This window comes from Salvia hispanica, chromosome 1, assembly GCF_023119035.1.
Source record: "Salvia hispanica cultivar TCC Black 2014 chromosome 1, UniMelb_Shisp_WGS_1.0, whole genome shotgun sequence".
In the NCBI taxonomy this organism is placed as follows: Eukaryota; Viridiplantae; Streptophyta; class Magnoliopsida; order Lamiales; family Lamiaceae; genus Salvia; species Salvia hispanica.
Genome location: NC_062965.1, coordinates 10,419,280 through 10,444,349, shown reverse-complemented (window position 1 = coordinate 10,444,349; position 25,070 = coordinate 10,419,280). Strand labels below are relative to the sequence as shown.

At 35.9% G+C, this 25,070-nt stretch overlaps 1 protein-coding gene and 1 long non-coding RNA gene across 2 annotated transcripts; both read left to right on the top strand.

Annotated features, from left to right (window-relative positions):
• The first annotated feature begins 1,758 nt into the window (after nucleotides 1-1,758).
• Nucleotides 1,759-9,891, top strand: LOC125221859 (zinc finger CCCH domain-containing protein 44-like). The gene is made up of 11 exons (XM_048124168.1): nucleotides 1,759-2,274; nucleotides 2,456-2,535; nucleotides 2,819-3,006; nucleotides 4,199-5,429; nucleotides 5,546-5,673; nucleotides 5,972-6,031; nucleotides 6,113-6,163; nucleotides 6,292-6,362; nucleotides 6,547-6,701; nucleotides 6,800-6,868; nucleotides 7,638-9,891. Exons 1-11 carry the CDS (start codon nucleotides 1,988-1,990, stop codon nucleotides 9,767-9,769), a joined length of 4,452 nt encoding a protein of 1,483 aa, XP_047980125.1. The 5' UTR covers nucleotides 1,759-1,987; the 3' UTR covers nucleotides 9,770-9,891.
• Nucleotides 9,892-20,270: 10,379 nt separating this feature from the next.
• LOC125212936 lies at nucleotides 20,271-21,479 on the top strand. Its single transcript, XR_007174800.1, has 2 exons — nucleotides 20,271-20,332; nucleotides 21,183-21,479. It is a non-coding gene; the product is annotated as an uncharacterized LOC125212936 (long non-coding RNA).
• Nucleotides 21,480-25,070: the final 3,591 nt, after the last annotated feature.

The following is a 25,070-nucleotide window of genomic DNA, read 5'->3' as shown; positions in this document are numbered from 1 at the left end:
AAGGAATTATGTTGATGCGAACTTGGCGTGTTATTATCTTGATGGGAGACGAAGTACAACTGAGTATGGATTTACTTATAGTGGTACTGCTATTTCATGAACTTCTAAGTTGCAGAAGACTTCGTTTTATCTAAAACAAAGTAAGGAGATGGCGTGGTTGCAAAGTTTCTTAGATGAACTTGAAAAGGAGAACAACAATATAAGTAATTTACAATGATAGTCAAAGTATTATTTTAATTCTTGCCAAATAATCCAATGTTTCATTCTAAAAGAAAGCACGTGGAGTTGAAGTATCACTACATTTGACACTTATTGGAAATGAAAATCCTGCAACTTGAGAAGATACTTGGAAGTAAGAATCCAACAAACACATTCACTAAGAGGGTGACCTTAGAGAAATTGAAGTTATGCATAGCTTCGAATAGCCTAAGAACTTGGAGTGGAGATAAGATGATGCTAAGCGGATGTGGGGAGAAGATCACAAGGATATGATTGTTTGGGAGTCGTCAGTATTCAAGTGGGAGATTGTTCGTAATGGAGCTTGAATATCTCCTACCATATTTTAGTGTGAAATTAGGGTTTTACTCATAAATGGAGATGCGCTCTTTCATTGTAAAAACAACATGAAATTATATACTGAATCTTCTAGTTTAACATCGTCCTCACATCGTATTGAACTAGGTAAAAAATTCTTGTGTTCTTCTCTTTTGTATTTGTTATTATCTATGTTTATTTCCCAACACGAATGTGGAGATGAACCAGACACCAAGTAGAAGTCATCCAGGCAAAAGGCGGTGAAGCACAAGGGGAGCAAAAGGCGACAACCGCATCTTCAACTGCCTTGACTAAGAATGTATGTGTAATGACGGTGGAAATGAAACGAATCAATAACACTGACTTCCTAGTCGTGCATTAAACAATAATGATTAGAATTATAATAATAAAAAATAAATGTAAATAGTTTTAAGTACTTAAAATTTAAGTGATTTTGCATGTATAGAGATGCATAAAATAGAGATAAGCACTCAGACAATTAAGTGTTACTTTAAAAAATCGGGCTATAGATGCCCTAAGTCACCACTTGCGTAAGTGTATGGACTTGTGAATTTTTACCAGCGAAAATACTGTGATTGACAAGTTTAAATTTGTTAATTTTGACATAGATAATCATAATTACAAACGTAATCATTCCCATTATCTAAAATGGAAGTTAAATTAAGAAATACTAAATTGAATTCACTATTTATATCATATGCCATTGCACTATATGACTATATGAAAAATATTTATAATTTTGAAGGATATGAATCAAATAATTGTTCTTATTTGAGGTCTAAATAACAATTATTTGAAAATCGAGTGAAATAAAAAAAATGTGGTTAGCCTACAAATCTCATTTAATCACATAAATTTAAAATATATTCAATTCCTATTGAATACAACACAATCAAACAAACTTTTTATAAGATTCTAACATTATAATTCCAGCTAATACTAGTAAAAAATAGTAAACACATTTTATCTCTAATTTAGTTTTTAAAAAGTGTAAATGGAGATATGAGTAAAGAGAATAAAAAAATAAAAAAAGGTCAATAGAAAGAGACGGCAAATGTCCATTTCCAGTCCTTGACGCTTTGCCGTAGTTTGACTCGCCGCTACAGTAAATTGGTGGTGGAGGAGGTGGACCCTACACATGAATTCATTCCACTCCTATCATCATATTATGAAGTTTGGCTTCCTCAATTTACTGCTGCAATAAATAACTACTAAAAACAGCAATCCAAATTTCAATATTCATCCCTGTCTCACCAGCCCAGCTCCACCGTCCATCTCTCTAAATTCTAATTCTCTCTCTCTCTTCTTTTGAGTATATAATCTGCTGGCTTCTGATTTTGCATGATTGTGCCTGATCGATGATTGTGGAGCTCGCGATTTGGTAGTGTATAAATTTGGGGATTCTTCACCGCGTGTTTGTTTTTTTTACGAAATGGAGAATATTGAGACTTTGCTAGCTGCTGTAGCAGCTCAGCAAGGGTTTTGCGACGACGATGACGACGATGAGGTGGGGAATTCCGCTGCATCGGCGCCGAGTCGACCGGTTCCGGCTCCGGGGCGGGCGATCGGCGGGGGGAAGCGGAGGAGAGGGCGCCCGCCCAAGCCACAGCACGCGGCGAAGCCTCCTCCGCCGCCTAAGCGGCGGAAGGTTGAGGATGAGGAAGACGATGTGTGCTTTATCTGTTTGAATGGTGGTTCTTTGGTGCTCTGCGATCGCAAGTGAGTTTATTTAGATGTGATGAATAAACTGTTTTCTTCTGATAATTTTGTTGAACAAATTTCTGCTGAGTTTGTGTTAATGTATGTTTGGAGTTAGGGCGTGGAATGTGTGTTTTGTTGCTTTAATTAGATCGTTGGATTCTCTGGCAATTTATGGCTGGTTTCATATCAATGTGATTAGGGGCTGTCCAAAGGCATATCATCCGGCTTGTATTAAGCGGGACGAGGCATTTTTCCAGTCGACGGCAAAGTGGAACTGCGGTATGTTTGTTACCTCTTTTGTGAGAGCTTTAAGGAGCCTGTATAGGAGTATAATTTTTAGTAACTTCACATTCGTAAAGATCGAAAATGTTGTCGAATACCCTAAACCCTAACATGCAGTTGCTGCAAAATTGAGCCTTTTGGCTTAGTTTAAATGAATTAATTGATTCCGTAGATCTCACACTTGTCGACAAAGAGGTAGTATGTTGATTTTCGTTGTTTCGCGATGAGCTCTTAGTGGTATGGGGTTATTTACTTATTATTATGTTGATATTTCTTTCAGGGTGGCACATATGCAGTGTGTGTCGAAAGGCATCGTCCTATATGTGCTACACTTGCACCAATTCGTGGTGCAAGTCTTGTATTAAGAATGAAGAGTTTGTGTGTGTTAGAGGAAACAAGGGGTTTTGCTCGACATGCATCAAACCCATCATGCTGATCGAGAATAAGGACCAAGCTGCCAATGACTCGGTATGGTCTTGTTTCTTCTAATGTTTTCAAGTTTTAATGATTTCTTAATTCGAATTTCTTGCCTTCCTTGCGTAACTTTGGTGAGTAAATGTGCTTCAGTTAGGGTAAAACTGCATTATATGTTACTTCTTCATTTTCCATCCTTCTGGTCCTGTTATGATTATTATTTTCTTCTTTTATACTCCTAGTTCTTACCAATCATCAAACTAGCATTTATGAGGACTTCCGTTCGTTGATCTTTCTGGTTTACTTGTTTATAATGGTAATGTCAAAAACTAGCTTTAGATATTCTAAAGGGCAGGTATTATTTTTATTAGGACTCGATCTAGTTCTGTAGTTCTATTGCATCTTATGTCGTATGTAATATGGGAGGAACCAACTTAACCTATTGACAGCATCTTAGATGTCCAATTTAACTAGCTGTTTCTTTTATGGAAATTTATTTGGGTGAAAATAAAAGCGGAAAGCGTGGAATTATGTTTGCTTTAAACCAACTTTTATTTGTCCGGACATACTATAATGTGTATATGGCATGACGCAAAACGTTATTGACAGCGTGACATACAGAAGCCTTTTGTGTGAATCACATGGTTTTTGTGTAAAGAAAAGGCGTGACCTTTTACTCTCGTCTACCACGTGGAAGTCTTATCACATTAGTACTAATAAACAATCTTTTTGACATTAAATTAAACCTAGGGGGTGCCATAATTATGAATCTTGGTTCTGGAAATAATATAAAGTTTAAGTACATTTTGTCGTGTTGTATTTATTTGAAATAAAATTTGTCACAAAAGGATATCTGTCACAAGCCTCAAATACTAATTATTTATGGGGATTAAGCTTAAAACAGAAGACCCATTTATTGCGAATGAAAATCACATTTTCCCTTATTTAGGTTAATCTAATAACTCCCGAAAACTGATAGGAAGAGCGAATCTGACAGCAAACAATAGTGTAGTTAGCTGGAAATTGGTGACATTTGTGACCTACTTGCATGCTAAGTTATTTTGACTATTTCGAGTTAGCTGGAAGACCTTGATTCTATCTCTAATTAAAGTAGATATAATGTTCTTATTATTCTTAATGTCATTTGGATGCGATACTCAGGTGATAATTACCAATTTCTTGCACAAACACATTTATTTCAGTGATTCATGATTCTTTTTTTTCCCTACTGGGATTATCTTTGCAGATTAAAGTTGATTTTGATGACGAACTTAGCTGGGAGTATCTTTTCAAAATGTATTGGCTACTCTTAAAAGAGAAGTTATCATTAACATTTGACGAGATTAATCAAGCTAAAAACCCCTGGAAAGTTGCGGCTACAGTGGCTTTCAAGCCACAATTTGATAATGTGCTTCCTGTGTCTGTTAGTGGAGAAGTTTCTGCGTCAAATAAGACTACTCAACACTTGGAACTGAACAAGCCCTGTGTAGATATTAATTTTGTTCCGCATGATGGTTTGAGGACTTCAAGCAATGTTGACCACATAGAGAAACTACTCAGCAACGAGAAAATAAGGTCACTGTGCAACAAAGATACTTTGAAGCCAAACATGGACAAAGTCACGGTGCAACATGATGGTTTGAGGACTTCAATCAATGGTGACCACATCGAGAAACTGCACAGCAACAAGGAGGAAATGGGGTCACGGTGCAACAACAAAGATACTTTGAAGCCAAACATGGACAAAGTCACTAACCAGATGAACACTGAAAAAGCAACCGACAACTCAATCATCAAGAAAAACCTAGATAGTTTGAGCCCTGTCAAAGATACCAACATGCCATGCATCTCCCAGAACATGAACACCAGAGAGTCGGACAAGATTGCAGTTGACAGTGAATGGGCGTCCAAAGAACTCTTGGAGTTTGTTGCACACATGAAGAATGGTGATACACAAGCTATACCACAATTTGATGTTCAAACACTATTACTTGACTACATAAATAGAAACAACCTACGGGATCCCCGCTGGAAGAGTCAAATTATATGTGATCAAAGGCTAAAAAGTTTATTTGGAAAGTCACGTGTTGGTCACATTGAAATGCTGAAGCTTCTTGAATTTCATTTTCTCATGAAGGATGATTCTCTTAATAGTTCTTTCATTCCTGCTGGATCTGTTAGTTCGGCAAATGACGTGGAGAGTAATGGTAAAATGTTTGTATTGGCGATGCCGGCTAGAAGGAGAAAGCGAAAACATCGTAAAATGGGTGAAGACAAAGGACTGAAGCGTGATTTGAATGAATATGCTGCAGTTGATGTTTATAACATTAGATTGATCTATATGCGCCGCAATTTGGTGGAGAAACTTCTGGATGATCGTGAGAACTTCAATAATAAGGTTATTGGTTCTATTGTAAGGATTAGAATATCAACTAATGATCATAAGACTGAAATTCACAGGCTTGTCCAAGTTGTAGGTATGGTCTATTCATTTATCACATTCACGCTTTAGTTTCTTTCATGTAATCTTCCATACTGCTTATTTTTACCAGATTATGCTGACACCAATTATACGTTGATATCGGTGATTCAGGGACTAGTAAGGTGTCAGAGCCTTATAGAATTGGAAACAGGACAGCAGATGCCATGCTTGAAGTTTTGAATTTAGACAAAAAAGAAGTTGTCTCAATTGATGGCATCTCAAATCAAGAGTTTACTGAGGTAACCTGGGATGATTGCTTTAGAGTTTTTTTTGGGAATCTACTTTTATGGTACTAGAACTATTAGTTTCATTAGCATTATAGTATCTTTCTAGCATACTGGTTCCTTTATAAGCTCTGAAAATCATAAATTTGTAAAAATTGTAATGCATTGATCTGTTCTTTGCTCTTCCTGACGCAAGACACTTTTAAAACTAAAATATTTCCTGCTCTTCAAATTCAGATTAAGACGAATTTCCACTCTTTTTCTTTGAATGTTCCATATGACCATTAATAATCACTCCCCCCCCCCCATTCAGGAAGAATGCGGAAGGCTACGCCAAAGCATTAGATGCGGTCTTGTGAAACATTTTACTGTTGTAAGTTCTCATGTTTCTTTGCTTCTGAAATTGATCGTGAACTTCTAAACCACTGGACCACTAAAAGCTGTTTGCTTGCAGGGTGAGGTGCAAAATAAAGCTGTGGCGCTTCAGTCAGTCCGGGTCAATGATGTAAGTTTATGGTTCTTATCAGCATGAATTTGATTTAGTAATCAGGCTCCATGGTTCATGCTTTAAGAAGTACATAGAGATAATTTTATGTCTCCTTTTGTTTTGATATCCTGTTACTCTGAACTTAGTGGCTGGAAGCAGAGATATTGAAGCTAAATCATCTTAGGGATCGAGCTAGCGAGAGGGGGAATGCGAAAGAATATCCTTTGTTTATGGCTACTTCATATATACCCCATTTTGATTGTTAAATGTCATTCTATCTTCACTAATCTATGCTGCAGTTCTCAATATATCTACCCAAAATTTGGGAGTACATATTGAGTACTAGTTGTATGATAAGTTAGTACAAACAATTTTTTCTGGATTTCCTTGACAGTCTTCACGCTTCTAGAATGTGTGAAGGAATTGCAGCTTCTCAAATCCCCTGAGGAGCGAAGGCGCAGAATTGCTGAAGTTCCAGAGATACATGCTGATCCAAAAATGAATCCAAATTATGATTCTGAAGAAGATGACAGAAGTGTTGGCGATGGTAAAAAAGGTAGTAGTACATTACTGGGGTGTGGAATTCTCCTGGATAGTGGATATGCCTCGGTTTTAATAATAGTTGGTTTTTTCAATGATGGTTTAATTATGCAGATGAATATGTGAGGCCAAGCCACTTTCGATTTCCTCGAAGAGCACAAAAGACGAGCTCCAATAAGAAAGGTAACATTAAGATATAAAGGCTCCACTTCGTACATGGAATTGGAGGTGTGGAATTGGAATTGGAGCCTTCAATTCCAAATCCAGTGTTTGGTATCATAAAAATTATTGGATTTGGAATTGAATTAAATTCCAAATCCTCCAATTCCACAATTTGAATTCCAAATCAAAAGTAGTGGAATTCTTCTTGGTCTATGAAACCTGAGTAATTTTACCAATTCTGATTTTAAACTATTTCAATGAAAGATAAACATAGTTATAGTAACCAAAGAAAACAAACCAAAACAAAAGAAACCATCAAAAAATTTCCAGTTCTCATCAATTGTTACACACACACACTGCACACACTGCACACACACACTGCACTCACACACACAAACACTGCACACATTCTCACACACACAAACACTGCACACATTCTCACACACACTGCACACATTCTTACACACACTGCACATACACATTCACACACACACTGCACACATTCTCACACACACTGCACATACACATTCACACACACTGCAAGCACACATTCACACACACAGTGCACATATTCAAAATTTTAAATTCAATTCCATATCAATTATTTCATTCTGCCAAGCAAAGTATTTGGAATTGAATTCTAATTCAATTCCCTCCAATTGAATTCCAATTCCAATTCCAATTCCAATTCCATGTACCAAACGGACCCTAACATGTAGGATTAGATAGTTCAGTGGAAGTTATTTTCTTCATTGAGATTAAATCAGAAATATTTGTATTAATTATTCAGGTAAAGAAGAGCGATATACTGAGGCGAAGGAAAAAATAATAGAGAATGCTGATGCAAATAGATCAAGTAGTGGCACGAACGAGCAGGCCACGCAAAGATCTGATTTAGAGACATCTACTTCAACTGTCTGCACGGGAAACTCACCTTGTGCAGAAACTGAGAAACTGTGGCATTATCGTGATCCCAATGGTAAGATTCAAGGACCATTTTCCATGATGCAGCTTCGGAAGTGGAACACAACAGGTCTTTTTCCACCTCATATGAGGATATGGACGAATCATGAGCAATACGACTCATTACTTCTCACTGATGCACTGAGCGGGAAAGTCCATATACCATCAGATTTGTCATGTGCACGGTCTTCAGGTCTGCATGGAAACAGGCCTCCCGATGGAATTAATGTAAGGGAAGAAACGAACGGGACCAGTAGAGATGGTAATAAGCAAACAGAGGCTACTGGAGTTCTGAAGGTGGGCGACTTGAGCTCCTCTAGCCGGCCACAATGTAGGGATTTGCTCAAAGATAGTAATTCTAGTGTCGATGATGTCAAAGTGCATACTTTGCCTCGTCCGTCAAGCCCTGAAACGATACCTGCAGCTTTGACTGATCAATTCCAGGGGGAAGATGATCCCAACCAGAGTTCACAAACCGAAGAAAAGAACTCAGGTGGGCTAACTGAAAGTCCTATGACTAGAGGGCTCGAGGAGGATCGATCAGGCAAACCTTCTGAAGAGAATTTGAGACCTTTAAATATTGACTTGGGCTCAAATGATATCGAATCTGCGCCTGTGTTAGAGCCATCCAGCTCGTGTAAACCAGCTGAGGATGTAAATATCTTGTTTCTCCCAAGTCCTACGCCTGAGGTTGAAAACCAGCCGTTTGTATCTGCAGATGTCCCTGCCGAGAACTCTGGTGTTTTGGAGCTGCTAAGTCCACCAAACTCTAACAATGAAAATGAGGGAGCTGAGGCAACTCAGACCAAACCAGATGGGTTTGTAAATCTCCCCGTGTCGAACTCAGGGCCAATCTGTAACGGTAGCATCCAACTTCCAGAAGTAGCTGACGAATGGTGTGGATATTCTCCGACGCCTGCAAGACCATCAATCCAGGAATGGGATCCGGCCTCCATCTCTGTATCTCCTTCGAAACATCCCGAAGTTAAGATTGATACTTTGGACAGCATGCCACCAGATTCTGCGTCCCATCCGACGTCGAACATGCCTGACTGGCGTGCGATGATGAATGAGCCGTTCGAGTTCATTGATTTAGGGGAAAATTCGGTGTCAGACTTGTTAGCTGAAGTCGATGCAATGGAATCGCAAGGGGCATTGTGTTCACCCACTTCAGCTATCAAATTCGCTAGGGAATTTCTCTTAGATGAAAGTACAGATGATAGCTCTATTTCAATCGAGGAATTCAGCTCGGTGCTGGAACCTCAAAAAAGCAATGTCTTGAGCTCCACCAGTGACGTGAATTTGAGTCCCCAGTCATCGGAGCCGAGCAAGCAGAGCGGGACGTCTCCTGTCGACGCCTTCGATTTCTTCCGGAGGTCATGTAACTCGTCTGCAAGCAGTGAGGGGGAGACGAACGCTCCTGTCCATGGGAGCGACGCCGGTTCGGAGATTCATCCCCCGACACCAACCTACGTGAATCAAGTGATCACTGGTGCAGCCGTGGCTCCCGGGACGGGGTCCGACAAATCGGACCCTGGATGGGGTACAATGCAGGGGAACATTGGTAACATAAACCTGGTGACAGTGCAAGGCAATGTTAACCTTGTCCTCGGAGAGCCTAGCCAGGGAATGGCGAACCTTGGGTGGGGAACGAACGCTGGACCCGCATGGCCAAACTCCAGTACCAACCGCAGCCCAAGGGATGGAAGCTTGCCGTGGGACGGCCAACGGAAATATAGCGGTGAGAGGTTCAATAGTCCCAGAGAACGGGGCGGTTACCAAGGTGGTGGTGAAGGAGGGTACGGGAACGGGAGGAGTCGGCCAGCATGGGGTCGGCCACCATATGGAGGTGGCGGTGGTGGATATTCGCGGCCACTGCCGAAAGGGCAGAGGATATGTAGATTCTACGAGGGTGGTCACTGTAAAAAGGGGGCTTTCTGCGACTACCTGCATCCATGATCTGTTCACTTTCTTCAACAATTTGTTTTTTGCTTAATTTATTGTGTGGAAAATTCTCAGTTAGTTCATGTAGTTTTTTTTACAGTTCATTGCACTTCCAATAAAACTACAGTTTAACATTAGTTAGAACCTTGAATTGAGCTTCGATTGAGAGGATGCTCAAGGGTATATTTTGTTTATTTTTTGAGAATCTCATGATGTCGAGCTCAACGCTGTTTGTACGAATATATGATGATCCGAGTTTGAATTCAAACTCAAATATGATACTATTATCAAGTATCACATGAACCGTAGGTAGATATTTTCTTGTATCGAATGACAAAACAAAGGCTCAATTTTATGGTAGTTAAATTAAAATTTTAATTTTAATCATAATTTTGCACAATTTTGCAAAAAAAATGCCTCATGGAGGACATTTTTAGACTTTCATATCTAGGTACTGGATATGATATTTTATCCATCTCTCTATTGAGTATTGAATATGATATTTTCTTATATTTTGAGTCCTTGAAATGATATTTTTCATTTCACTTTTTCATTCACTTTATGTGAGGTCGTCTTTCTTTCTCTTTCTTTAAAAATTTAGAAAGTAAAAAACAAAAATAAAAAAACTATGAAATTCTTAAATAAATTAATTAGAAAAATTAAAATTATAATTAATATATTTAAGAATTTCATAATATACTATTTTATTTTAATTTTTTACTTTATAATAGTTTAAGTGAAAGTGAGAGAAAGAAGATTTGACATAAATTGATTGAAAAAGTGAAGTGAAAAATATCATTTTAGGTAATCATTAAACTATAAGAAAATATTATTGAGAGATATAGAAAAATTCGTATTTAGTACCTAGATATGAATGTCCAAAAATGTCCTCATGCCTTGGGGGCATTTTTGGTGCAAAATTGTGATGAATAGTGAAAAAGTATTATGAATGTGATTACACCTTAGTTCAGGGACTACCATGATATTTTTAAAGTTCAGGAACCGTTTGCGTTCGAAACGCGTAGTTCAGGGACCATTTGCGTAGTTCACTCCTTTAAGAGATGTTAAGAAAAGTGGGTAGAAAAAAGTTAGTGAAATATGAGTCTCAGTTGTATATAGTAATTTTAAATGAAATGTGAGTGAAATGAGTTAGTGAAATGTGGACCCTATTATCATTGAGCTCAAACATTTCTATTATATAAGAGACTTTAAAAGAAATTGTCAATTATTTGGGAGAGAGTTCATTGGACTCCTACATTTCTAAATCTTTAAGAAATTAATTTAAGGATGATAAAGTATTAATTAAATCTAGAGATTCAACTAAAAGAAGAAAAATAAAATAATTAATCACAAGATTAATTTTTAAACACTTCAAACAACTCAAATAATATCAAACCCAAAATTAAGAGATAAAGTCCATTTCCTCACTTAGGCTCCAAAGCCCAAATTTCTCCTTTCTTCTAAAATTTTCGGTCCATGCTAGAATATTTGAGAGGTTATACCACAAAATTATTTGGCCCAAAAAGGGAGGCCCAAAACCTAAAATCAAAAGAAACCCTAATATTTTAACAAAAGAACAAAGGTCAAAATTGGTCATAAACATATAGTCAGAATACGAATTTGGTCCAAAACATTTACTTTTTGAAAATCGGGTCCAAAACATTTGAAATCGTTATCGAAGTGGTCCTAAACATTTGAAATCGTTGTCGAAGTGGTCCTTTTCGTTCAAAAACTAACGGTCAACGCCTAATTAATGATTTTTTAACTTAATTAATATACTAATGCATAATTAATTAAACAAAATTAAATATAAAAATAATAAAATGCTAAGAAATTCAAAATCGACTTTTTCTCCCTCTTTTTCCTTCTCTTCCATCTCTCCTTCGTTCTTCCTAAATCAGAATCTCTCTCTTCTTCTCTCCGGCGCTCAACGTCGTCGCGTCTTTCTCTCTCTGCTTGCTCCTCCACAAATCGTTGTCATCGCGTGTTTCTCTGCATTGCTGTTGTCTGAGATCAAAACCGTCGCCGTCCACTATTGCTGTCGCCATCAACCCCCATTTCTTTCGGTCCTCCTCATCTCTCTCTCAATTTTCTTTCTCGGCGGTCCGGCGTTGTTATCTCTCCCGACGCGGTCGCTATTGTTGGAAGATGGTTTCGCTTCCGTCGCCTCTGCCTGCTCGTTGTCAGTCGAGAGAAAGACGCGACGACGTTGAACACCAGAGAGAAGAGAGAGATTCCGATTTAGGAAGAACGAATGAGAGGTGGAAGAGAAGGAAAAAGAGGGAGAAATAGTCAATTTTAAAATTTCTAAGCATTTTATTAATTTTATATTTAATTTTATTTAATTAATTATGTATTAGTGTATTAATCAAGTTTAAAAAATCATTAATTAGGCGTTGCCCGTTAGTTTTTGACAGAAAAGGACCATTTCGATAACGATTTCAAATGTTTAGCACCGCTTCGATAACGATTTCAAATGTTTGGACCCGATTTTCAAAAAGTGAATGTTTTGCACCAAATTCATATTTTGGCTATAGGTTTAGAACCAATTTTGACTACTCTTAGCAAAATTCAAAAAGAAGAAGAAAGTGGACGCCTCTCCCAACCACGCTTTTCAGCTTCAGCTTCTTAATTTTTAATCCAATCATATTCTTATATATTCTTTCACTATCAATTACTGTTAGAATACTTGTTTGGAATTTGTAAAGATGTCTCTTTTCTTACCAAACTTATAAATTCCCTTATCAACCTAATTTTATTTTCTTGGATACTAAATTCCAGAATTGAAAACGATAATTTTGTACTAGGAGTATTTCTTTATTTACCGGGAGTTTTGTATTCAAGAAGATAATTTTAGCATCTTTATGCACATAAGCCAAACAATCATCTCATCAAAAAAGATAGTGTTTAGTTTGTCAAAATTGTAAAAAAAATGTTTTACTAAAGTAAATTAACATACATCTTTATCACACCCCTAAATTGAAATAAATATTTTATTGTGTACAAAAAAAAAAACTTTGTAGAAAAGCAATTAAATGATGATATTGCGTCAAAGAGAAGTCTCCTCAAAAACCGTATTAGATGTACCACTAACACAATCTAACATGAAATTTGTAGATGTTAAACATCATTCAAAACCTCATCGACGAAAAAGGAAAGTAAACCAGCTGTGCTTGGAGACAATTTAAAGTCTGGAGAAGAAACTCACATAGGCCAACGAGGAGGCAAAGCACCTCGATAGGGAGATAGAAAATTAAGTGTCCAAGTTAAAAGGTGCTGAGGAACAATGTCTGATCTTGGAAAAATCGAACCAGTCTTTACTGATGTTGAAGATGGGAACTCAATCTCAAGAGCTTACAGAGAAGCAGAAGGAAGTAAGGAACTGGGAAGACTATGGGCTGCTGACTCAGTGGCGTATCCAGTATTTTCAATTTGGAGGTGAAAAAATAATTACGACCACTTAAAATTTCAAAATGTGACTAATCTTTTTTGCTTTCTTTATTATGTTTTTTCAATTATTCTATTTTTTTAAAAATAAAATGTCTGTCTTTATTTTTTTTTAATCAAAAAACTTCATTTTAAATAAAAGTAAATTATTTTATATTATCACGTAAATTATACATTTGAAATACAAGTATTCATGTTTTTTCTATTTAGCAATATATTATATAGATATGAATATAATGAGGATGTTAGTTTTATAAATATGGAGTACTTTATAAAACTTATTTCAATCCAGTTATATCAAGTTAGTGGTTAAACTAATAAATTTGTTAAAAACATAATAATTAATAAAACTTAAATATGAATTGAGAACAAAATAAAATTGAATTAGAGGTGATATTAATTAAAACCAAGTTAATTTGGAGAAGAGAAATTTAAATTGAAAAATACTTTCCACTGGGCCACCGATGGATTGTATGAAAATGGGACTACATATAGTATTAAAGTAGAAAATTTTGGGGTACAGTTGTACCCCTTGTTCCAGCGTGTATACGCCGCTGGCTGCTGTACAAGAAGAACAATTGCGCTCGGGAGGAGCTCCGAGACCCAAAATCATTCTAAGGTTAAGCAGGAGAACAAGCATCTTGATTCTGCATTATCAATACAGGATATGCTGGAATGGGATTTCTAGGTTAACGGAATCAACAGAAAAATGCACTGCAGCAAGAGATCTAGTGCATGAAAAAGGAACTATATGATCTGAACATGAAGCACCATTCAACTTTGGACCAGGCACATGAAGTAGGCTTGAATCCAGAATCCTTGAGATCATCAGTGAAGAAACTTGCCAGAGGGAATGTAGCTGAAAATGGAAATTATGGAACAGCTTCTTGAGAAAACTTCGATCTTGAAGTCCTCCCGCTGAATTAGATGCTGTTAGAGGGAAGATAGAAGAGCTAGAACAATTGCAGGAAACAGACAAGAATCTAGAGAAACTCACAGAGAACAACACAGTTCGTATGATGCACACCATCAGCTTGAAGCTTTAAAGGCCAAATCAAAAATCTTGGAAGATTCACGCCAGTTTAACTACTCAGCTGGAACAAACTCAGAGAAGACTGGTAGATCTGGAGAAACTTCATGGAGAACTTATAGGAAGATGTGAGAATCTAGAATATGAGAAAGAATTAACTCTTTGCAAAGTTGAAGAGTTCAAGTGTCATTGAGATGAACAAAGCTCGACTGACTGTAATTCAATCTGATATGCATAATCTGCAAGAAGAACACAGAAGAAGAAAGACAGAACTCTATCATGCGCTTGATAGTGCCATAGCTAGTGAAATTGAGATATTTGTGTTACGCACGACTGCTCAGGTCACAAAGAATTGCAAACTTATTGAGTAGTCTAGTTTATCGGAAAAGGAGATCTCACGGCTAGAACATGACAATCTCAGCTGGCAGCAGTCTAATATCAGATTGATGTCAGATCATTTCAGTACTCTGAGGTCAGGGACCTGTCAGTTATTGAAGGTTCTCAGCATTGCTAAGGATTGTGTCTATGCGGATAACGTGGAACTAGACCAGGTTTACAACAGCCAGCTATCAAGTACACTCCAACATTTGCTGATGAAGGAAATCTGGAGCGGTATGTTGCATTCTAAGTTCTTGTCACATGGATTAAGGAAGTGGGATTACATTCAAAGAATGTCGAGGTGGAAAAGGGCAACCTAGAGCATGAGCTCAAGCTGAAGACTGAGCAAGTGTTACAGTTGCAGACTGACTCTTCTACACCCCTTGAGATGAATAAAGAGTAAACACAAAACTGAGGGAGGAAGACCGCAAAAAGGAAGCTCTGATGATCCAGATTTGAGAATTTGAACTCAAAGCTAACAGACATGCAAGAGGACTTACAAAGTGAAAACCTATAGAGTTTAGGGTTCTGAGGAGAAAAGATCTTTAAAGGAAGTATCATGCATTCCGAGGAAAAACATAATGTCTTGGAAGAGGAAAATTATGCCTTTTGTGATAAAGTGTTAGATCTTGAGAACCTATCATTGATTTTCCAAAGATTCGCAGAAGAGAAACTTAGGGTGCTAGGAGATCTTGGTGATGATCACAACAAACTTAATGTGATGATATATTTACATAGTTACATTATTGATAACGAATAATATTATAAATAAGTTAATTACTTAGATGTAAAACAGTACAATTTATAAAAAATAGATGACATAACATAAGAAAAACATAAAAATAGATAAAGAAACAAAAACAGAAGTAATAATAATAACAATAATAAGAAAAATACATAGATATAAAATAAATATAAAAAAAAAGACAGTTGGAATTGGAGTCACATAGTTTAGCCATAGATAAGCAAATGCATTCACAATATACTGCTCTTCAAGTTCCATTGAATGAAATCAAACATGATAAAAAAGGGATCATAACATTCACAAATATCCAAAATAACTATATGACCAATCTTCATGACAGAAGACTCAAATATGAATCGAAGCTCATGATTCATTCATTCATTAATCATTTAAAGAAACACTAGATGGAAACAATTAATCAAAATTTCATTACTAAGACTAAATCCTATTACTAATTTAACACAGATACTAGTAGTCTAGGTTTATTTAACGGACTATTATGAGCTTAAAACAATAAACACAAGTTTTAGCAAAGAATAGAAGGACAATTATTGGATTATGAATACTTGGTATGTTAGCTACCAAACTATGACTGATTAATAACCGCAAGTCAGTTATAACCGATTTTTAATGAGCAAACAGAATGCAATTATCACCAGAAACAAGAGAGTATATAGAAATTAGCCTTATTGGCAAAATTAAGCTACTTGGGCAATTTTCTTGATAACAAAGTTTAAGTCAAATACAATATCCAAATATGTAAATTGAACCTTGAAGAATGTCATGCATACAACCTTCACGACCTTGATAAGGTGACAAGTTTGCTAATCTGCAAATGATGTTACAATCATAAACAAATAAAATAAAATTAGATCATTACAAAATATATGGAGTATATATAGATAGAGAGAGACTAAAATTTTTTCTTACTTGATGTTGAACCAGAACTGTCACCAGACTCTTAGTATGTACGGGAACGTAAAAGTCCTTAACAGGGTCCCTCCAGATTTTGCAGTACCCACGATAACCCCAATCGAGACCATATGAATTCTGAACAATGTAGTACTTGTCGCTGCCGTCATGTCCATAACCTACAAGGGTTACGGAATGACTTTCCAAGCCCATACACACTGATGGGTGATCATATTTCAACATATCCTAGCAAGTAACAATTTTATCAATTAATAATGTTATCAAATATTAAACTGGAGTGTGAAAAGTTGAGAATTAAAAATGATGTCATACCCCATTATTACACCCCATGAATTCTAATGTTGACTTTATCACACCGGTTACCGGTCGCTTACGCAGCACTTTTTCAACATCTTCCAGACTAGCAATTTTGCAAAAGTTGTAATCTTGATTTTTTCATCCTGTACCAAAAATGTGTTGGAATATTAAAAATATAAACTTGATTTTGTAAGTATCTAGATATTATATAAAAGGTTCTTGGCCTTAAAAACCATAAACTTTCCTTGAATTCCGTTTTTTCCCACAAACTTTCAAATTTGCTTGTAAAACCATCAACTTTCGATTCGTATGCAATTTCTCACGGCGGGTCAGAGGCGGGTCTGCGGTGAACGCCGGCTTGTATACATGTCATAAATAATCCTATTTGGCATATCAAGGGATAGCTGGATCCTATTTGGCATACTTATGGTGATATGGAAATTAAATATAAAATAATATGTATAGACTAAATAATAATAAATAAATAATAAACAAATATTAAACAAATAATTACAATTAAACTAAAGAAAAGCTCCAAAACCTAGGGCTTCTTCGTATTCCATCACAAACACACTTCGTCTTTCTCAAGTAGCCGCTTTTCCCCTTTGAGATTTACGATTGGAGATTGGAGAAGAAGGTGAAAGTTGGAAGTTGGGCTCAGCAGGAACTCCATGATTGCATATAACATATTCCATATGATTCCAACCGAGTTCAAGCTTGATGTTTGTGAAGAAGACGACATCTCAAGCACCTAAGCAACACCTATAACCCTAATCCGAACACCCAAACACCCAAATTTTCAGATAAACTCATCGTGCAACCCTAATTCGAAACCAAAATACCCAAAATAAGTTAAACAAAAGCAAACGACACAAATAATCAGAAAGCAATTATCAACCAAATCAGTCCAATACACGACAAATTGAAGAATACAACTGGCTGGAGTTGAAATCTGGAAGAAAATGCTCCAATGGAGGCTTGAATCGGGTTGAAATCTAGAAGAAAATGCTCCAATGATGGTGGAAGTCGAGCTTAAATGCTCCAATAAACATGATACGTGTTTTAAATTAGGGTGTGCACAAAACAACGCCGTTGCCCAGTCATTTTTACGGCGTCCACGTTGGACAATTTCGTGCCGAAATTTAAGTGGAAATTGGGTATTCGGATCGGGTTGACAAATTGCATACGAATCGAAAGTTGATGGTTTTAAAAACAAATTTGAAAGTTTGTGAGAAAAATCGGAATTCGGGCAAAGTTTATGATTTTTAAGGTCAAAAACCCTTATATAAATATCTAGATATTATGTAGAATTATCTAGAATTGGAGATGTAAATATCTAGATATTAAATAGAATTCTCTAGAATTTTAAGGAGTAGTAGAATATCTAGATATTTTAGTAGAAATATCTAGATATTTTAGGAGAATCCTCTAGATAATAGATATTATTCAACAAATATCTAGATTTTCATCCATAAAAATCTAGAAATTTAGAATACTAAAGAATTAAGTAGAAAATTCTAGTTAGTTAACCGAACCCAAAATTTCGTCAAAAAACTAACCGGAACCGAACGAATCTCAAGTTCGGTTACTTAATAACCGACTCGGTTAGAACCAGTCGGTTATCAGTATTAACTGAACTAACTGAATTGCTTAAAACAATACACCAAATTCTTCTATTTTGACAAAGTTTTAAAGTAAATTACAATTTCTTCTATTATTAATTAAAAATATAATGATTATTAAAATTGTTTATGGTTTTAGCTTGTAACATTTCATCTATTATTATTATTATTATTATTATTATTATTATTATTATTATTATTATTATTATTCTTTTACAAGTAATACATAAATTGTTTAGGCACTTTAAAATACTTAAACTTTACATGATCTATAATTTTAAAACTTTTCTCCAATAATAAGTGAAGGGTTATTCTATTTTCGAAATAGTAATGCTTAAGCACTTTATTGACTTTGAGATATAAATTTATAAGTATAATACTACAATTGATAGTGACACAAATTAAAATGGACTTTTTTGACATTGCAATACGAGACTTTGACAAAATTTAAATATAAATTACAATTTCTTCCATTGTGACAAAGTTTGAAAGTAAATTATAATTTCTTCTAGTATTAAATAAACATATAATTGAAATTAAAATTGAATTTAATTTGGTTATCGGTTATAACCGATGGTTACCGATAACCGGTGGTTATAACCGACAACCGAAACCGGTGGTTATAACCGATAACCAACTTGGAACAAAAACGTAAAACCGGTACCGATCCGATAACTGTAAATTTTGATTATTGGTTAACCGATAATCAACCGGTATCGATTCGGTTCTCGGTTAACCGAATAACCAAAAACCGTTTACCCACCCCTACCTATAAATATGGGTGAATTGTAACAAGTTGAACAAGTTGAGAACTTGAGAAAGTTTGAGAAATAAAAGTGTTCCTTTGTTTTCCCACATCACCAACCTCTCCTAAACCATTTCACATATATTCCACCCATTCTCCTCTCAAATATTTCATCCAAACTAAATTACTCCTCCAACATATATCATTTATATTCCAACAAAATGAATAGTTAAAAATATTAAAATTCAGACGTTTTTTTAAAGAAAGTATGCACGGTAAATTTACTTACATATTGTACTTTATGTGTCCCGACTTCAGTAGCACCATCCCACTTGTCTTTCTTACGATCATACATAATAGGTTGTGTAGGATCTGTAGGAATACAACGCCCCACCCATGAGTAAATTATTTTTGGGCATAGGCCATGTCTTTTGATATAATTAAATGTTGTTATGAAGTCACACCCAAACCCCTGAGGTGAGACTTTAAATGGACCATTAGATTCAACCAAATAAGAACGCTTGTACCAATGTATGTAGTCCATTAATTCTTGTACAGATCCTTCTTGGGAGGACCTTTTTTTGCAACCTCTTCACCGTACATCGTCGCAGTGACGACAAATCCAGTACATAAATCTAAAACAAGCATCGAAAATGATTACCGTTGTACTAATTCAAATAAAGAATTTCATTTCAAATCTTACTCGAATTTCTTTGGTCACGTACGGGAAGAATGCACTTGGGATTAGTCAACAACAGACAACTATCGGCCTATTTTATTAAAAACTAATTAATAAAAACATCATAGATGAAAAAACTAAATAAAATGTACAACGATGTATACCTCTTTGAAGAATGCAAGGTTTGGTAAATCAGGATCACTTAACACATCCACAAGTGATCCTGAGAAACATAATAGAATAGTTAGTTTATAAACATCCATAATATTTTGTTTGTATATACCGTCAAGCTTCCAAAAGTAGGATGGTACCTAATCCGTCAAATTAATAGTCAAATTTTGTTATCAAATTTATGCTTGCTGAAAGTGTTTGACAGTATACATAAACTTATAGCCTCTTGTATTGAAATTTAATGGCCTAATAACTAATGTGACTAGTTTTCATACTTCAAAGGTGCTATAACAGATGCAATGAATCTAATAAAAGGTTAGCACGAGGAATGGATCTTGTTAGAGCATTTGGTTGTGAGCTACCGAAACCTAGGTGTCCCATGAAAATGCCCAAAAAGTCAAAGGCATTAAAGGAAATACAAGCTTTAGTTACATTTCCCGTTTTTTATTTCTCCAAATAACACTAACTGCAGAACTTGAAGAAATTGCCTAACTGCATCTCAGATGAAGTTACAATTCTGCCTCTGCTCAGGTATATATGCTATTAAGGTTGCACAAATGTCTAAGCAACATTGTTCTTTTATGAATTTATGCAAAATGAATTTGTTTTCAAGTTTATTATAGTTCAAAGGCAGGAAAATTCTATGAAGTTAGGGAAGATCGCTCACTGCTCAATCATGCCCTTAAATTCTATAAAAGCTTGTGTAACTATCATGACAGTCCAGAGAGTACTAAGTTCATATCTACAACAAAAAATCCATGCATGGGTAAGTTTGACAAAAAAAGTGACTTATACCCCCTTATAAATATCATTCACCAATAGCTAACAATTTGGTGGTGAAATTGCCTATATTAAACAACCTCTTTGAAATAACAATTTGGTGGTGAAATTCCACTGAAAAAGAAACAATTTGGTTGTGAAGTTGCAACACTCTCTTTGAATGTAGTATCGAGCTTTGAGAGCATTGAGTTGGAGTGACATCTATGGAATTGTTATTTACACTAGATTTTTCAACTCCAGTTTTAAAACTGCAATTAAAAAGTTGTGTCCACCAAATTCTTCTACATTTTTATTTTTATTTTAGGAGGTTCATGATTTAATAACTCATTATCTTTTTTCCATTTTGGGTAAATGGAGTCCACACTTCACTAAATCACCATTATCTCACGTTCTGTTGAAAAGGTAAATGAGTGTAATGGTATTAACTCAAAAAGGGGAGTAGTACTATAGACACATCCATTCACTACCACATACTAGAAGAATGCAACATTTTATGTGGTGTGGCATCAGATGCTTGCGGTAAAAATCAGTATTATGTAAATGTTGTTCTTGTTTTGTTTTCTTTTGTTTCAGTTGTTTAAATTGTCCCTGGCTTTTGCAGGAGAATGAGTTTGTTATCGCGTACTATCTCTGGGATGAGCTACAATACAACCTTCTACAAGAGTTCTTCGGTCCAGATTCGCCAGCCGATGACGACATGGGGGAAGTGGTTACTCCGCCAAAGCCTAAGTGATAAATTGATTGAGGTTATCGTGGTTATGTCTGTCAAAGCTTAATCGATGAATTTATTATAGGTTGTCGCGGTAATCTTATTGATGCACATTACTGTGTTTTAGTGGATGTAGGAGTAAGAACTATGTTTTAATTTTGATTTTGGATCCACTAATGTTTTGGTGTATTATGGTATAATGCGTTTGTTTGTGTTAGCATAAGTATATGTTTTGTCTTCGTTAACTTATGTGATATTGTTATGATTGTGTTAGCCGAAGTATGTGTTTTGTCTTCGTAAACTTTTGCGTTTTTTGAGTTTTACGTTAGCGGGAGTAATCTATACACATCCATGCAAAATATATTACACAACGTAGACAATGAAGATGCCTGACTATAAAATGCTTACTATGCATGACAATGTAGAATAAAATAATCCGCATATAAAATGCCAAACCAATTAGGAGGATAGGACAACGCACCCCCATGTGGCATGTAATCATACAACCACGTCAAATCGGTCCCAAAAGGCGAGCCCAATAGTGTAGGTATGCAACCCTACTCCATCATAGTTTCCCTTAGCCTGTCTTCCCAATATCTATTTATCACCATTCGTTTTAGTAGATTTGAAGATGAAGTGCATTGAATAAGTCTACAAACTCCTAATCCCCTCAACTACTACCCGATGATGACCCATGTAATTAATTGAAGCGTAAGGGAGCACATGCAAAACCGTGTTCGGCTAGTGCCTATGAAGATTTGGACCATCTTTTTCAAATGTTGTGTTCGCAGATTGATTTGGAGTGTCCAAAGTCATGGTGTTTATTAAATGAGTGTACCAGTAAGATAGGGAAGAATATATATAGTACAAATCTGATTGTTTGCTAAGAAGCATTTGTTGACAACAGTAGTAATAAGTTCATAGGGTAATGATGTTTGTAATAGTTATAAGTCATTCACAAAATTAAATGCTTACCCTTTATATAAGCCAAATTTCAGTGGTGTCTAAATCATTCTCAACTGAAGCATGCAACACTACAACTCCCTCATGATATTGCTTAATGTACCATTGCAATCACAATATTTATACAATGGAAGTTGGTCAACCCAAGTCGATTCCGGGCTCATCGACATCATGCTACGATTAAAGGAAGAAATCGGTTGGGAAGGTGGCGATTTTCCCACACACATCATGTCGTTGTTAGCCCGGGAGTTGCATGGTCGTTGTGGCTTTACATTCACCGACGTGTCTCTAAGTCATTCGTATGTGTTTCCTTGCAGCTAGACGTAGAACATTCAACCAACTCATCTCATCCAAAGGTACTTAGTGGGGTAGAGACGAGAATTTTGTGTACGTTGCAGACATTGTATGGCTGTCGATCATGAAGGTGTGTTCATTAACGTTAGCTATCTTACTTTATTATTGTATATTGTTTTGGATTGTAATAAATGGTTAATGTTGTGCATGAAGACCAACCCTTTCGCGACAGCTTATTACTATCATGGAGAGTCTGAGTATGACTGACTATGCATTCTGTTTGGATGTGGAGACGCACGCGACACGAAAAATGTGGATGTGAAAGATGCATCATCCTCGGATGAGGATACGTCGTCCTCCGACGACGGGGATCATATGGATGTGATGTGGATGTCGATAGAACGGATGGTACAGATTTGGCTGCAATCCCAAGGGTCGGTGTGCGTCGAAAGCTCTTCGTAGACAACGATGTTAACCATTCGGTTGCCGCCTCAAGTACTGATCCAATTCCGAAAACCGTGGATCTTGGCCATGGTAGGAACACTCGTTCACTCGTTGAGGTGGTCCGCCCGAACCATAGCACAAGCGATGAGATGACCGCACTTAAAGGGTTTAAAAACCTGTCTCCATTTGGTAGTTCGTGTGCATCGAACTCTCCTTCCGGTGTCTCGCCTGAAACAGCAAAATCCAGCCAACCTAAATGACCACATGTTGAAGTTATCAACGTATTTTGTCGGTGTTTCACACCGTGTCTGTAACACCTCTTACTCGATAAAGAAATCCACCGAATAAGTGATGTCACCATTTGATATCACGATTATTCAAACAAAAACAATTTCACTGGTCTCATATCAATTCCCCATAATTTATATCAACCTTTATATGTAATCAAATCATAATAAGAAATTTATGTCTATTCACATCCTAGAATACATATCTGTAGCTACTTCAACCATTTAATAATATAATAACAGCTTATTCTTAAGGCTAATATTATCAATCCGTACCCTATAGATATAATTGTATAATTTCATCAACTTGAATAAAATAGTTATGAAAACATGACAATTACATATTATGATCATATATCCTACAACAATTTTAAGAATTTAATCACCACTCATTCAAACATGAGATGCATGAAACTTTCGGATTTCCAAACTCAATATTAAATCAATTTTGGGTCATATAAATAGACTAGGATCAAAGGTCTACCTCAACTCTGCATTATTCCGTCAATTACAATTTCGATTCACCAAAATGTTGAAAGAAATGCAGTAAGATAAGCTTGAGAATTGAAGCAGCTATGGCCGGTTTCTTCTTCCCCGGTAAAGGATTTGTGCCTTGATTTAGCACCATATTCGTGATACGTTGCTCGCTTAATCGGAAAACGGCCTTAACCTTGGAATTAAGGAGCCTACTTGCCCGTGTGTGAGATATGGAGGCCGATTCTTCTCCTTCCCCCTTTTAGTGATGGAAACGTGTATATATATATATATATGTGGCAACAATTCTTTATTTAATTATGTGGTTAGTATAAAGACAAGTGTCTAGTTATATATTACTACACATGGTTATATATTTTCCTGTAGATAATTCCATTTTAATTGACGTGTCATTCAATTTGTTTTCATAATAGTACTAGAATATTATCCACCTTCTAGACCATTTTTTCTATTTGAAGAATAAGTTGAGAACTAAACAATTCCTTAACTCCACTAAAACTAATCGGCACTTTTGTGGAGTATACAAGACGTATGTATTAAAATCAACAATTTAGGAGTTTTGTTTCTAATTAATTTACATCATCAAAAATCATTTTAGTTCTCTCTTCACAATATTTCATACACTAATTTCAACTCTTAATACCAAAGACTTCCTATTTTTAAAATAAAGCTCAATCTCCATTAATAATGATCAGTTTTAATTCAAAATATGTATCTATTGGTCATAATCTAGATATTTCTTTATTGAAATAATAAATTTTATTTAAGCATATTTTGGGATGTTACAGTGTCGCATGCAATGTTGATTTTCTTTGTAATGTAATAGGGTTTGCGGTGTACCAATGTGTGTTATTTTATCTTTTGCTTGTTTGTTATGGTCTCCGGATGTAATCCCAATGTATGGTATATCCTCGTGCAATGGTTATCATTAGGGTCGTTAAACAATCTTTTGCTTTTGCTTTGCTTTGTAATTCTGTTGTGCAAGTATTTATCAAAATGAAATTGCGGACAAATGACAATAGGCTTATTACTGTATGATCATACACAAACATACACATTAGGTTTTGGTTTCAAGAAAGAATATTGTTAAAAGTCATACATTCATTTCCAATTGTTTAAGGCGTTATTGTCAAACTTAATAATTCCACTACCGTTTGTGACTTACTTGAAAGTTTAGAAGTCTGGGATGGTTAATTGGTTCAGCTGAACATCGTCAGTTGAACTAAAACATGATTAACTCCTTAACATTGCACGCCTACTAAAGCATGCTATTAGATATCAAAATAGAAAGGAGTTG